We start from the raw sequence: 15,940 nt of genomic DNA on the forward strand, positions 1-15,940 counted from the left end.
CTTTTTACTCTTTCCTCCCTTGCTATGTTTTGTTCTCCCTTACTATGCTTTGACTCTTTCTTCCCTTGCTATCTTTTCACTTTTTCCTTAGTTGCTATCTTTTTACACTTTCCTCCCTTGCTATGTTTTGTTCTCCCTTACTATGTTTTGACTCTTTCCTCCCTTGCTATGTGTTTTCTCCCTTTCTATGTTTTGACTTTTTCTTCCCTTGCTATGGTTTTTCCTACCTTGCTATCTTTTGACTTTTTCCTTAGTTGCTATCTTTTTACACTTTCCTCCCTTGCTATGTTTTGTTCTCCCTTACTATGTTTTGACTCTTTCCTCCCTTGCTATGTGTTTTCTCCCTTTCTATGTTTTGACTTTTTCTTCCCTTGCTATGGTTTTTCCTACCTTGCTATCTTTTGACTTTTTCCTTAGTTGCTATATTTTTACTCTTTCCTCCCTTGCTCTGTGTTTTCTTCCTTACTATGTTTTGACTCTTTCTTCCTTTGCTATGTTTTTTCCTACCTTGCTATCTTTTGACCTTTTCCTTAGCTGCTATTGTTTTATTCTTTCCTCCATTGCTATGTTTTTTCCTCCCTTACTATGTTTTGACTCTTTCCTCCCTTGTTATGTTTTTTCTCCCTTACTATGTTTTGACTCTTTCTTCCCTTGCTATCTTTTGACTTTTTCCTTAGTTGCTATCTTTTTACTCTTTCCTCCCTTGCTATGTTTTTCTCCCTTACTATATTTTGACTTTTTCTTCGCTTGCTATGTTTTTTTCTCCTTTACTATGTTTTGACTCTTTTTTTCCCTTGCTATGTCTTTAGTCCCTTGCTATTTTTTGACTTTTCCTTAGTTGCTATCATTTTACTCTTTCCTCCCTTGCTCTGTTTTTTCCTCCTTACTATGTTTTGACTCTTTCTTCCTTTGCTATGTTTTTTCCTACCTTGCTATCTTTTGACCTTTTCCTTAGCTGCTATCTTTTTATTCTTTCCTCCATTGCTATGTTTTTTCTCCCTTACTATGTTTTGACTGTTTCTTCCCTTGTTGTCTTTTGACTTTTTCCTTAGTTGCTATCTTTTTACTCTTTCCTCCCTTGCTATGTTTTTCTCCTTACTATGTTTGACTCTTTCCTCCCTTGCTATGTTTTTTCTCCCTTACTATATTTTGATTTCTTCTTCCCTTGCTATCTTTTTACTTTTTCATTAGTTGCTATCTTTTTACTCTTTCCTACCTTCCTATGTTTTTTTCTTCCTTACTATGTTTTGACTTTTTCTTCCTTTGTTATGTTTTTTCCTACCTTGCTATCTTTTGACCTTTTCCTTAGCTGCTATCTTTTTTTTTCTTTCCTCCATTGCTATGTTTTTTTCTCCCTTACTGTGTTTTGACTGTTTCTTCCCTTGCTATCTTTTCACTTTTTCCTTAGTTGCTATCTTTTTACTCTTTCCTCCCTTGCTATGTTTTGTTCTCCCTTACTTTGTTTTGACTCTTTCCTCCCTTGCTATGTTTTTTTCTCCCTTTCTTTGTTTTGACTTTTTCTTCCCTTGCTATGTTTTTTCCTACCTTGCTATCATTTGACTTTTTCCTTAGTTGCTATATTTTTACTATTTCCTCCCTTGCTATGTTTTTTCTCCCTTACTATGTTTTTACTCTTTCTTCCCTTGCTCTGTTTTTTTCCTCCTTTACTATGTTTTGACTGTTTCTTCCCTTGCTATGTTTTTTTCCTCCCTTGCTATCTTTTGACTTTTTCCTTTGTTGCTATCTTTTTACTCTTTCCTCCCTTGGTATGTTTTTTTCTCTCCCTTACTATGTTTTGACTCTTTCTTCCTTGCTATCTTTTGACTTTTTCCTTAGTTGCTATCTTTTTACCCTTTCCTCCCTTGCTACGTTTTTCTCCCTAACTATGTTTTGACTCTTTCTGCTCTTGCTATGTTTTTTCCTCTCTTGCTATCTTTTTAATTTTTCCTTAGTTGCTATCTTTTTACTCTTTCCTCTCTTGCTATGTTTTTTCTCTCCCTTACTATTTTTTTTACTCTTTCTTCCCTTGCTATCTTTTGACTTTTTCCTTAGTTGCTATCTTTTTACTCTTTCATCCCTTGCTATGTTTTCCCTCCCTTACTTTGTTTTGACTCTTTCCTCCCTTGCTATGTTTTTTCTCCCTTGCTATCTTTTGACTTTTCCTTAGTTGCTATCTTTTTACTCTTTCCTCCCTTGCTAGTTTTTTTCTCCCTTACTATGTTTTGACTCTGTCTTCCCTTGCTCAGTTTTTCCTCCCTTGGTATGTTTTGACTTTTTCCTTAGTTGCTATCTTTTTACTCTTTCCTCCCTTGCTATGTTTTTTATCTTTTATCTCCCTTACTGTGTTTTGATTCTTTCCTCTCTTGCTATATTTTTACCTCTCTTGCTGTTTTTTTTACTTTTTCCTTAGTTGCTATCTTTTTTACTCTTTCCTCCCTTGATATGTTTTTTCTCTCCCTTACTATGTTTTGACTCATTCATCCCTTGCTATGTTTTGACTTTTTCCTTAGTTGCTATAATTTTTCTCTTTCCTCCCTTGCTATTTTTTTTCTCCCTTACTATGTTTTGTCTCTTTCTTCCCTTGATATCTTTTGACTTTTTCCTTAGTTGCTATCTTTTTACTCTTTCCTCCCTTGCTATGTTTTTCCTCCATTGCTATGTTTTGACTTTTTCCTTAGTTGCTGTCTTTTTACTCTTTCCTCCCTTGCTATGTTTTTTCTCCCTTACTATGTTTTACTCTTTCATCCCTTGCTATGTTTTTTTTCTGCCTTACTATGTTTTTATTCTTTCCTCCCTTGCTATGTTTTTCTCCCTTACTGTGTTTTGACTCTTTCTTCCCTTGCTATGTTTTTTCCTCCCTTGCTATCTTTTGAATTTTTCCTTAGTTGCTATCATTTTTCTCTTTCCTCCTTTGCTATTTTTTTCTCCCTTACTATGTTTTGTCTCTTTCTTCCCTTGGTATCTTTTGACATTTTCCTTAGTTGCTATCTTTTTACTCTTTCCTCCCTTGCTATGTTTTTTTTTCTCCCTTACTATGTTTTGACTCTTTCTTCCATTGCTATGTTTTTTTTCTCCCTTACTATGTTTTTTCCTCTCTTGCTGTTTTTTTTATTTTTTCCTTAGTTGCTATATTTTTATTCTTTCTTCCCTTGCTATGTTTTTTTCTCCCTTACTATGTTTGACTCTTTCCTCCCTTGCCATGTTTTTTTCTCCCTTACTATGTCTTGACTTTTTCTTCCCTTGTTATCTTTTGACTTTTTCCTTAGTTGCTGTATTTTTACTCTTTCCTTCCTTGCTATGATTTTTCTCCCTTACTGTGTTTTGACTCTTTCCTCCCTTGCTATGTTTTTTCTCCCTTACTATGTTTTGACTCTTTCCTCCCTTGCTATGTTTTTGTTTTCTGCCTTACTATGTTTTATTCTTTCCTCCCTTGCTATGTTTTTTCTCCCTTACTGTGTTTTGACTCTTTCTTCACTTGCTACGTTTTTACCAGTATACATTTTTGCCACAAATACATTTCTAAATCTAGCAGTGAGAAAGTAAGTCTTCTTAGCTGAAAGGTAATTAAGCTCCTTCAGGCCACAAGCTTCAGCTACTCACATCAACACAACTCTCACATAGTAGTTTTACATTCAGCCTAAACGTGGTAGCGTCCACTTGCCAACTTTCACCTTTTGTTCCTCCTTTCTTTTGAGTTCCACAGCCTTACGCTACCTTCCCTAATCGCATATCTTGTTCTCCCTTTGTTTATTTAACACATACATCCTCAGCTTATTTAGTCTTTTGTCGTGCTTCAGCCCTTCTGCTCTCTTTACTGTCCTGGTTATTTTTCAACTGTATAAGCCCACTGGACACAATTGTTCCTTTTTGCGGCAACATTGGAGGACTGTTTGGGTAAAAGATTTGTTTGGAATCATAGAATATGCAAATGGAGGTGGGAGGAATCAAACACTGTACCCCTGACTATAGTAAGCAGAGAAACAACAGAGCCAAAATCCTCTGAGCTTTATACTTGTGAACCTTTTAATACAACATTCCTGCTTTTCTTTGTTTAGAAGTTTCCTTTCCTTTTCCTTGCAAGGCACGAGGAAGTTGGGGATTTCTTAAGGTCATGTAGCATTAAGTGTGCACCCTGGGCATGTGCACCTACCCTCTTACTCCTGACCGAAGCAAGCAGGCATTGTCTTATCACTCTTCTGTCTGCCTGCAAGCTCCTTCAGTACCTGTGCTACCCATGTAACTCATGCACAGTTAAAAAGCCGGATATAGGCTATGGATACTAACCAAACTCATGTCACTCATGCACAGTTAAAAAGCCATATATGGGCTATGGATACTAAACAAACCCATCTCACTCCAGCATAGTTAAAAAGTCAGCTATGGGCTATGGCTACTAAGCAAACCCATGTCACTCAGGCACAGTTAAAAAGCCAGGTATGGGCTATGGCTGCTAAACAAACCCATGCCACTCTGGCATAGTTAAAAAATGGCAATGGCTACTAAACAAAATCATGTCACTCTGGCACAGTTAAAAATCTGGCTATGGGCTGTGGCTTCTAATCAAACCCATGTCACTCCAGCACAGTTAAAAATCTGGCTATGGGTTGTGGCTTCTAATCAAACTCATGTCATTCAGGCATAGCTAAAAAGCCATCTATGGGCTATGTTTACTAACCAAACCCATGTCACTCAGGCATAGTTAAAAGCCGGCTACAGTCTATGGCTACTAACCAAACCCATATCATTGCGGCATAGTAAGTATATCCTAAATACGGCTAAAACAAATTAAGATCGCAAATACATAATATATGGGAATGAAGCAGACAATAATACATTTTCTGTTCTCTACAAAACAATGAATACATAAAACACAAGATAATGGGCATTTTTAAAATTATGTTATGGTGAAAAATAACTAGTATACTCCATTTCCTCAAACCTTCAAGTGGGACATCTAAGACCATGCTTTATTTCCAGTGTGTTTCACACCATGATTTGCTTTCAAGAGATCCATTTAAGGTCATATTTTATTTTGAAATGGGATATCTGAGACCAAGTATCACCTTCAAGTAGAATACCCGAAACCATGCCTCGTTTACAGTAGGGAAGCTGGAGGTTATGTTTCATTATCAGAAGCCGTGGTTTATTTTCAAGTCAAAAGTCTGATGCTATTGATAAAGGAGGGCTAGATATATGGAGGGATACATTTCCACTTAATGGTGCTATAATCTGTGTTCTAGTACCAGTGCAGTGACAGCATGGGAATGAGGTATGTGACAAAAAAGTGTGGGGATGAGATATGTGACCCAGAGTGCAGGAATGAGATATGTGGCAGAGAGCATGGGAATAAGGTATGTGGCAAAAAAGTGTGGGGACGAGATATGTGGCCCAGAGTGCAGGAATGAGATATGTGACAGAGAACGTGGGAATGAGGTATGTGACAAGAAAATGTGGGGATGAGATATATGGCCCAGAGTGCAGGAATGAGATATGTGACAGAGAACGTGGGAATGAGGTATGTGACAAGAAAGTGTGGAGATGAGATATGTGACCCAGAGTGCAAGAATGTGGCAGAGAGTGTGAGAATGAGAAGTGTGGTAAAAAGATATGTGGCAAAAAAGTGTGGGGATGTGATATGTGACCCAGAGTGCAGGAATGAGATATGTGGCAGAGAGCATGGGAATGAGGTATGTGGCAAAAAAGTGTGGGTATGAGATATGTGACCCAGAGTGGAGGAATGAGATATGTGACAGAGAACATGGGAATGAGGTATGTGACAAGAAAGTGTGGGGATGAGATATGTGTCCCAGAGTGCAGGGATGAGATATGTGACAGAGAATGTGGGAATGAGGTATGTGACAAGAAAGTGTGGAGATGAGATATGTGACCCAGAGTGCAAGAATGTGGCAGAGAGTGTGAGGATGAGAAGTGTGGTAAAAAGATATGTGGCAGAAAAGTGTGGGGATGTGATATGTGACCCAGAGTGCAGGAATGAGATATGTGGCAGAGGGTGTGAGGGTGATGTATGTAGCATAAAAAGTGGGAATGAGATATGTGGCACAGATTGTGGAATGAGTTGTGCAGTAACAAGATATGTGGCAAAAAAGTGTGGGGATGTGATATGTGCAGAGTCATGACAAGATGTTTCTGAAATGAAAGACAAAAAAAGACATTCACTTATTAATGTGGTAAGATGCCTGGTAATCAATTAGTCAATAGGCCAAGATGAAACAAACATACAGTAAAGGTGTAGTGAGATTCTTTGCATTAGGGTTGGGCATGCATGTCAAGATAGTGGACCAGGAATCAGGAAATATGTTGGGAAGGGAAGTAAAAAAGTCACATAGCTTCATACCTCTCAACCTATTAGTACAAGAAATCTGGACAAAGCCAAAAATAATGGGATAAATAAAGGCAGAATTTATAAATATTGCTCATCACTTTAGAAAGTTTTTGTGTTAGCATACATTTTCTGAAGGATACAAAGTCTGCAACTCAAATCTGTGTCATTATTTAATGACTTCAGTCCTTGGAGATTTGCCAGAAAACCATTTTATCAGTATCTTTCCAAAATATGAAGCAAAAATCTGAACAGTCTGTGAAAGTCCTGACAGTTGAGAGGTATGCGATAGCTTTTGGAATCTGTCTGAACTAGTCCATAAGTCCTACAGTTATGTGTCAAAATGCAGTGTGGTATAATAAATGCTTTTTCAATTGCACTGTTTAAAAGACAAGATGAAAACATATCTTTGCTTTTCTGTTTGATTGCAAAATCTTACCTGCAAATATACTGTAACAGGTTTAAGTTCACAGCTGATAGGTCTTTAAGCAGCCTCTTTAACTCCTCTAGTCCCTGCAAATTAAAATGCATGTTCAGCTTGCAAATTATTCAGCGTTATCAACTTTCTAAATATTTTGTAGATCAGTGTATTTCCTGTAATTTGACTGACTCTGAGGCGACAGAAAGTCTGACTGTAGGAGGCTTGAAAAACAACAGACAAAAGAAAGCCAACATTTTAAGGTAAGCTTCTTAGAAAGAAAATGAAAGAACAGTTGGTTAGTATATAAAACTCTGCTAACGAGTAAAACCCTGACTGAGATTATCAGGTATGTGACTCCATAATGAAATGCAAGATCAAACAGCAGACTTTAGGTTTATGACCCACGAAGACAAGTTTATCATAAGATCATTTCCTCATATCCAATTAACTACTAGACACACATATTGTGGTGTTGAGCCTAGATGAAGCTCAAATATGTACGGTCAGTGAACATGAGACTAAGAAATCTGCAGTGGAATGCTTTGTACTTGCCTCGGCTATCTGTTTGTTGCTTGCTTTTTTTTTTCTTCCACAACACCACATTTTTTTAGAATAGTAATTTTATACTATTCTTTAGCTGGCAAAATATTGCTTATAATATGCCATTCAGCTTAAAACATGATCAGAATTGCTGTACCTCCCTGATGGGTAAAGGTATCAACTTTATACTACAATTATCAATTTAATCAGTTTATATTAATGCTGATAATTAGGAAGGTCCACTGAGATCACCTGTCCTTTTCTCTGGAGTGACCAAAGAGAGTGACATGAAATTAAGTTTCCTTGTTTTTGGTCTTAGTCACACACTATGACACTAGGAGCTAAAAGGAGTTATTTATAAACCGACTAAATGAAAAATGGCCCTTCATGGATCCTTTTCAGATTTAAACTGGTCAACAAAGACAAGAGTAATTAAATAAACAGATTTATTGTAGCAAATATTTTAGTAAAATGGGAGACAATTGGCATGCCTGGAGAAAACCCATGCAGACACCAAAAAAGTATGCATTGACAGTAACCAGACGTCAGAACTGAACCCCGGACTCTGATAGTTAAGTACTTTAACCACTATACTTGACTGCAGCCAAGGTTTATTCTGTTATTGGAACTTAAAAATGAAGGTCTATAAAACAACATTCCTTGCAGCAACTGATTGTTTTGTTTGTGTGTTTCTTTGATTAAACAAAATCAGTTCTAACCATTTATTTCTGATAAGTCGATGCAGGTGCAGACATAATGAACTTCAATGTCATACTTTCTTGGATAGAATGGATATGGACATATAAGAAGAAACTTTGGATATGGGAGACACTTTTATAAAAGTAACTGTTCAGCATACCCGTATATGAGAAGTAGCTTTAGCTGATAGAAATATGCATTCTTAGCACATAGAAGTATGGAAATCAGCTTACAAAAAAAAAAAAAAAAACAATTCTGCACATTTACTGTTGGGAAGAGAGAATGTCTTACCAGAGGAAGCACTCTGCACTTTGGAGGCAAATTGGGTCAGAATGGCAGAGGCAAAAGAGACCAGGAAAGACGAAAAGTAAGGAATACTCTACATGCACTGGGATGCAGTTAATTGATCCCTAGAGGCAGACTTTTCAGGTCTCCATTTATCTTGCTGCTACAATTTTTGTATGTCTCTGAAACATACCTCTCAACCTGGAAACATCAAACATCTGGACAAGACCCATGAAAAATAGGTATAAATCTGTATGCTGATTAACGTACAATTTGCATACATAATTAAGTAACCCCGCCCATTCGAATTGTGGGATACCAATTTTCAAACGCAAACTGAAGAAAAGAACCAAAATATGGCACCAGAGTCCTGCTGCAGCCATTCCAATGTCCCATTACCTGGCTATTTCACCCCATTTACCATAAACACTAATGTGTGCATACTGCTTTACTTCTAAAATGATTATTTGGATTTTATTTTTACATTTTATAGCACAATGCACAAAAGCTAATACACATCTGCTAAACAAACTGCTAAACAAAGCAATACTGTCTCACAATGAAAATAGACTTGGCATTAAAACTTCTCTGCCCTTGAAACTCACATTCATTGAAACAGCATTGAAACCCACACCACATCCAAAGAAAATGCATCTGGCCAGTGCTGGATAAAGATTACCTTTGGGCTGTTTTCAAATCATAGGCCCCTTGCACACAAAGCAAGAAACATACATGCATTCTTTGATACACCTTCCTGACTTTATTAAATTATATCCCTTGTATAATACAGCACACTTGTTAAACTTAAGTAAGAGCGCATTTTAAATTTGTTTGAACATTTTTCCAGTAGGCAATGAAACAAAATGCATGAACCAATAATAACAAAATTACACACACACACACACACACACACACACACACACACACACACACACACACACACACACACACACACACACACACACACACACACACACACACACACACACACACACACACACACACCCACATACACATATATATATATATATATATATACACACACACACACATACATATATATATATATATATATATACATATATAGAAAGAATGACTGTAGTGTAAGCCATAGGCATCTTGCACAGCTTTAGGAAAGTTGCTAGAATAAAATGTGTTACCACCATGCATTTCACTGCCAAGTCTTGAACCCAGGACCCTGTGCCCTACAATCAGACAAACATACCACTCTGCCAAATCAGCAGCTTATTGAAAGACATGAAGAAGACTGAAACTTAATGGTTATCATTTAGTGAATTCAGTTCTCACTTCTCACCATAGCTCTCAACCTATTAGCACAAAAAAACTGGACAAAGCCAATAATGGGGGAATACAGCCCCAAAATATGGACAAATTGCAACACACACACACACACACACACACACACACACACACACACACACACACACACACACACACACACACACACACACACACACTCTCTCTCTCTCTCTCTCTGTCCGTGCAGCTAAATACCTTTGCTGAGCTCCCAAATACCTTCCCAAACTTCCATTCACAGAAACAAGCAGAAGCAGTACCTTAAGAGCTCATTTCCTTCAGTGCACTCATTTGCCAGCCAGGAAAGACACACACACATGTACTCCGTTGATGAGACCTTAAAAGCAGTCAGATAACTCTCCTGAATAACTTCACTAAGCTCTGTGCACTCATACATACACCATAAGCCTGTGGAGAAGAAAATATCTTCCCAAAAAGAACTCTGTTCATAGAAAAAAGCAGTACCTGCTTAAAAGCTCATTCCCATCAGCGTGCTCGCAGATTTGCCAACAGGGTAAGCTTAATTATAGAAATAAGTGCTCACAGATTTCAAACAGCCAGAGAGCAGGAAAGCAATTCTGACAGGCTGACATCATCACACACATGATGACGTCAGCTCAAAAAGCGTGAAAAAATTAAAAACTTGGAAAAAAGTCAGAAATGATGGGGTGCCACTCGGGAATAGTGGCACCTCATTATTTGGACCCCAAAACTTGGTAAAAACTGAGTAATTCAGTATGGTTGGGAGGTATGCTCTGAAAAGTACAGTTTTGTACCTACCATAAATGTAGATGTTCGAGGATCCACATTGCTGCAGTCCTAACCATTGGGGTAGTCCACTGTCCCAGTCGGCCCGAATACCAAAGTATATGGCTGACGTCGGTCAAGGCGCATTAGACTGACGTCAGTACGTCAGGGTACTAATGCGCATGACCGACGTCATATCCTCAGTCTTTTCTTGCCCCAGATGTCAGAAGACCCTAAAAAAACAAGGCCAAAACCAAAAACACCAAACACTCCTGCACCAAAAATATGTACAATATATACAAAATTACAAGAGTATAACCTCACCCACACAACCACCCCAAACACAGAGGGGAAGGAGGGAGGGTAAATTGGACTGCAGCAATGTGGATCCTCGAACATCTACATTTATGGTAGGTACAAAACTGTACTATGTTCTTCATTCCACATTGCTGCAGTCCTAACCATTGGGTAGAATCCCAAAGCAGAGGTAAGGAGGCTGGCAAATCATAAGGAAGCAGGAGCTGTCAACATGCCTTGCAAAATAGCTGTGGCAAAACCAGCCCTAGATTTAGAGTAGAGAGGAAGGTGGTAATGCTTAGAGAAAGTATGCACTGAACTCCAAGTAGCTGCCTCCAAAATATCCTTAGTTGCCACCCCCCTTAGAAATGCTGTTGAAGTGGCAGTAGCCGTAGTGGAATGAGGCCTAATCCCAGCTGGAATCTCCTTGCCATGATGGGAATAACAAAATGCAATGCAAAACCCAATCCACTTAGAAATAGTTTGTTTTGACACAGGCTTGCCCTGAGAACTCAAAGCAAAAGAAACAAACAACTGCTGAGACTGCCTAAAATCCTTAGTCCTGCTTAAATAATAACGCAACTGCCTGTGTACATCTAAAGTGTGCAAAATCTTTTCCCCCTTATTTTGGGGATCTGCATAGAAAGTAGGCAAATGAATAGTCTGGTTTAAAGCCACACTAGAAACCACCTTAGGCATAAAAGAAGGATTAGTACGTAATGATACCCTATCCTTATGGAAACTCAAAAAAGGCTCTACCGCCATAAGGGCCTGCAATTCAGAAACCCTTCTTGCAGAAGTAATGGCCAACAAAAAAGCAGTCTTCCATGACAAGTATTTCAATTCAGCAGTAGCCGCAGGCTCAAAAGGTTGTAGAGTAAGTTTCTCCAACACAAAATTGAGATCCCAAGCAGGAGTAGGAGCTCTACGTGGGGTCTTATATTCTTTGCCCTCTAAGAAATTGCTTGAACAAAGGATGCGAAAACAATGGTGGGTCACAATCATAGTGAGCTGAAATTGCTGCAGCATGAATCTTAATGGAAGAGAAAGACAAACCTTTGTCCAATAATTCAGTAAGATATTGAAGAGCCACACTCAAATTAGGCTCAGAAATCTCCAAATTCTTTGCTGCACTCCAAAATAAAAATCTCTTCCATTTTTCTGCGTACACTTTCCTTGTACTAGGTCTTCTGGCTTCCATAATCACATTTAAAACTTGTTGAGGAAGTTGAGACCTGCTGTGTTTCAAAACAGAATATGCCAGGCTGTTAGATGAAGAGAGTGAAGCTTGACATTGAGCAGGTGACCGTCCCTCTGGGACAACAGGTGTGGAATCAAAGGTAAAGGCCATGGAGGCTTCCTTACCAGACTCCTCAGTAATGGGTACCAGTGTTGCCGAGGCCAATCTGGAGCTATTAAAATCATCCTTGGCTTGTCTTGTCTGACCTTTAGGAGCACCTTTGGGAGAAGAGGCAGAGGTGGAAAGGCATACACATGAAGATTTTTCCGACTGAAAGAAAGAGCATCCGCTTTCCAAGCTGTGTGATGAAACCTCTTTGTGCAAAACTTTGGCAGCTGGTGGTTTAGTGGAGAAGCAAACAGATCTATGTCTGGAGTTCCCCATGACACTGTCAATTTCCGAAATACATGAAGATCCAGTTTCCACTCGTGGGGATCCATGATTTGTCTGCTTAACACATCTGCTAAGGACTTCTGTGCTCCCGGCAGAAACCTTGCCTGAAGAGTTAGTTGCAAGCTGAGCGCAGTCTCCCATAAAATCATTGCTTGCCTGCACAACGGGTAAGAATGTGTTCCCCCTTGTTTGTTGATGTACCACATGACAGTTGTGTTGTCTGTTAGAATCAACACCTGCCCTGGAAGAAGTAACTCCTTGAAAGCCATTAATGCAAACTGGACTGCTAACATCTCCTTCATGTTGATATGTAGATGCTGTAGTCTGGCAGGCCACTTGTCTTGTATCCACTTTCCATTTAGATGAGCTCCCCAAGCAATGTCTGAGGCATCTGTCGTTAGAATCTGACTCGCCTCTGGCCAGGTCACAGAGAGTCCCTTGTTTAGGTGACATTCCTGAGCCCACCACAAAAATTCCTGTTGAATGCAAGGTATTATTCGAATGACAGTGTCCAAATCCTGGCAGTGCTGTGTCCATACATTTTTGAGATACCATTGCAGCTTCCTCATATGCAGTTTGGCATTGGGAAGCACCAGAATACAAGATGCCATGAACCCTAAGGCTTGAAGGACTGTCCTTGCAGTCAGCCCGGACTGAAGAGATAGTTGATGGAGGTAAATGGAAAGATTCTTTTGTTTGTCCGGGGTTAAAAAGGCCATCTGGGCTGCTGTATTCAGTCTCACACCCAGAAAGCACATGTCTTGAGAGGGTACTAGACTGGACTTTATTTCGTTCACAGAATACCCTAGGCATCTTAGCACTGCTATCACATATTCCAAATGCTGTAAAAGGTCTTCCTTTTCTTGAGCCAGAATCAGGCAGTCGTCCAAGTAAGGATAGATTTGAATTCCTTTTTGCCTGAAGTAAGCTATCACTGGAGCCAGAACCTTTGTGAATACTCTGGGTGCAGTAGATAAGCCAAAGGGCAATGCAGAGAACTGATAATGGGAATTTCCAGCTCGAAAACGTAGATACTTCCTGCAACTCAGTCTGATAGGCACATGAAGGTAAGCCTCCTTGAGTTCTAAAGTTACCATCCAGTGATCTTTGCCCAGCAGAGGTAAAAGCTGTTGTAACGTCAACATTTTGAACTTGGGAATGTCCAGATAAGTGTTGAGGATAGATAAATCCAAAATTGGTCTCCACGTGTCCCCTTCTTTGGTACTAGGAACAGGCGAGAATAAAATCCTAGGCCCCTTTCTGGCACAGGGACTGGCTGAATGGCCCCTATTTGGAGTAACAGAGAAATTTGCTTGTGAGCCTCTTTTCTTTGTAGAGGAGGAATGTCTGGCATGCCTTTGAAAGGAGGCAAGGTATGGAAATAAAACCTGTAACCGTGGTGAATGATATCCAAAACCCATCTGTCTTGGGTAATTAAATCCCAATTTTCTTTGAAAAGAGCCAGCCTTCCTCCCAAAGGTGCTGCCAGACGAGAATGTACTGGCAGCTGAAAAGGCAGGTCATTGGGTCTGTCTACGAAAGGACTGACCCCTGCCCTCACCAGAAGTCTGAGCAGGTGAACTCCCTGTTCTAGGCCTAAAAGAACCTTGAGCTCTGCCCCTACCACGTCTAGACCTACCCCTAGACTGGGAATCATAAGCAGGATATGTCCATCCCTTAGTAGGCCAATTTCTACTAAACTTCGGAGGCTGCACCTGCAAAAAATCTTTAACAGTTTGCATAGACTTAGCCTTGTCCTCCATTTTCTTTAAAACTGCTTCCACAGGCGAACCAAACAACACGTCAGACTGTAAAGGAGCATCCAAAATCCTTGTCTTAACATGCTCAGCTAAATTCTGATCCCTCAACCAGGCGTGCCTACGAAGAACAGAACCAGTGGCAGCCACCCTCGAGGAGGCCTGCACAGCATCAAAACCACATTGCAATGAATGCTTACCCACCTGTTCAGACACATGAACTAAATCCTGCAACTCTTTACACTCAACACCTTCCGCCAGAGCATCCACCTTAGACTTCAATTGTGAAAGGAGATAATTTTGATATTTTAACATGTGAAACTGGCAATTCAACGCCCTCATGGCTAAAGTGGAAGAAGTATACACTTTCTTTCCCCATCTATCCAAAGCCCTTGCCTCTTTATCAGGAGGAACAGGATTTTTAACAACAGAAGCCTTAACACCTTTAGGCCCCTGAGAGACAGTTTCCGGGTCAGCCCTAGGACCCTTAAAAAGATATTTGTGAGCTTCAGGCACCCTATAGTACCTATCTGGTTTAACTGGGGCAGGAGGCAAAGAATCAGGGTTCAGGGAAGCCTCTGCAAAAACATCTTCCACCACATTCAGAACAGGAGGTATAGCTAAAGGCCTATGCTGGGGTAAAAACAAGAATTCCCTAAGCCTCTTCCTGGAATCAGAGAAATCTTGACCTTCCCATTTAAAATGCTCCCTCATGGAATGCAGAGTCTCTGAAAATGAAAAATCCTCAGGAGGAGAAGCTGAAGGAGTAGAATCATCCACATCAGAATCAGAATAAGGAGGATACTCCTGCAAGTCCTCAGCCGAAGACTCAGAAGCCTCCGAACACCGCTCAAAACTCTCAAACTCAGGCTCCACCCTGGGCCTCTTATCAGGAGGGGGCATAGAGCCTCTAATCATAGTAATCAAATCCTCTGCCATTTTAAGCATATGTTTCTTAGGCAAAGATCCTGAAGAGCTAGGAGAAACCCACTGAAGTTAAACCTGGCCTGCCTCTCAAAGAAGCCTTGGAAACAGAAGGGGAGGCTCTAACCACCTTAGGAAGAGAGGGAAGAACAGCCACCTGAGAAGCCCCTTCAGCCTGGCCTACCTCCTGAGAGGACACATCCTGTAACAGTAAAGTCTCTCCCTGAGACTCCAAAGAAACTCCTGGCAAAACCTCCGGCTCCACAGAGCCTTCTAAAGAACCGACGTCCGGGACTGCCGGTTCTTCCACTCTAGGCTTTGCTGCTTTGTCCTTGCATTTTTTGGACGAAGCGGGCGTCGGAGCATCCGACGGCATTTTATAATTACAACGCTTCCCAAAAACTAACCTGGCACAGTCTAACCTTCTCTTAATAGTGCGTTTGTTAAATCTAGCACAAGAGCGGCATCCAACAACGTCGTGCTCAGGCCCTAAACAAGGTATACACAAGGTATGGTAATCCCTATGAGGTATCTGTTTCCCACAAGAAATACAGTTATTCACTTTTTCTGACATCCGGTTAAATACTGAGGCAAGAAAAACCAAAATATTCCCAACGGGTACTTGCCAACTTTGATTCGGTCTGAAACTCCGACTTCAGAAAATTTCAGAACGCCAACCTGCACTCGCAAAACTGCTTCTGCATCGGACCATGCGGCAAAAAAGACTGAGGATATGACGTCGGTCATGCGCATTAGTACCCTGACGTACTGACGTCAGTCTAATGCGCCTTGACCGACGTCAGCCATATACTTTGGTATTCGGGCCGACTGGGACAGCGGACTACCCCAATGGTTAGGACTGCAGCAATGTGGAATGAAGAACATCCTTGTGATATGTTCACTTTAACAGTGTATCCTGACTGCTTGATCTGTTTATTTGCTGATTAAGGACAATATCAATTAAAAAAAACTACCATTTC

General features: G+C 40.1%; 1 protein-coding gene across 2 annotated transcripts in view; it reads right to left on the bottom strand.

The window, feature by feature from the left end:
• LOC122799706 (rho GTPase-activating protein 24-like) overlaps nt 1-15,940 on the bottom strand; it is a 1,273,531-nt gene that overhangs the window by 184,726 nt on the left and 1,072,865 nt on the right. For both annotated transcript variants that reach the window (XM_044068942.1, XM_044068943.1), the window contains one exon: nt 6,780-6,853. In XM_044068942.1, coding sequence (XP_043924877.1) covers nt 6,780-6,853 — 74 coding nt within the window. The remainder of the gene's footprint in view (nt 1-6,779; nt 6,854-15,940) is intronic.

The sequence above is a fragment of the Protopterus annectens genome, chromosome 4.part0, assembly GCF_019279795.1.
Source record: "Protopterus annectens isolate FY-2018-M chromosome 4.part0, PAN1.0, whole genome shotgun sequence".
NCBI classification, from domain to species: domain Eukaryota; kingdom Metazoa; phylum Chordata; order Ceratodontiformes; family Protopteridae; genus Protopterus; species Protopterus annectens.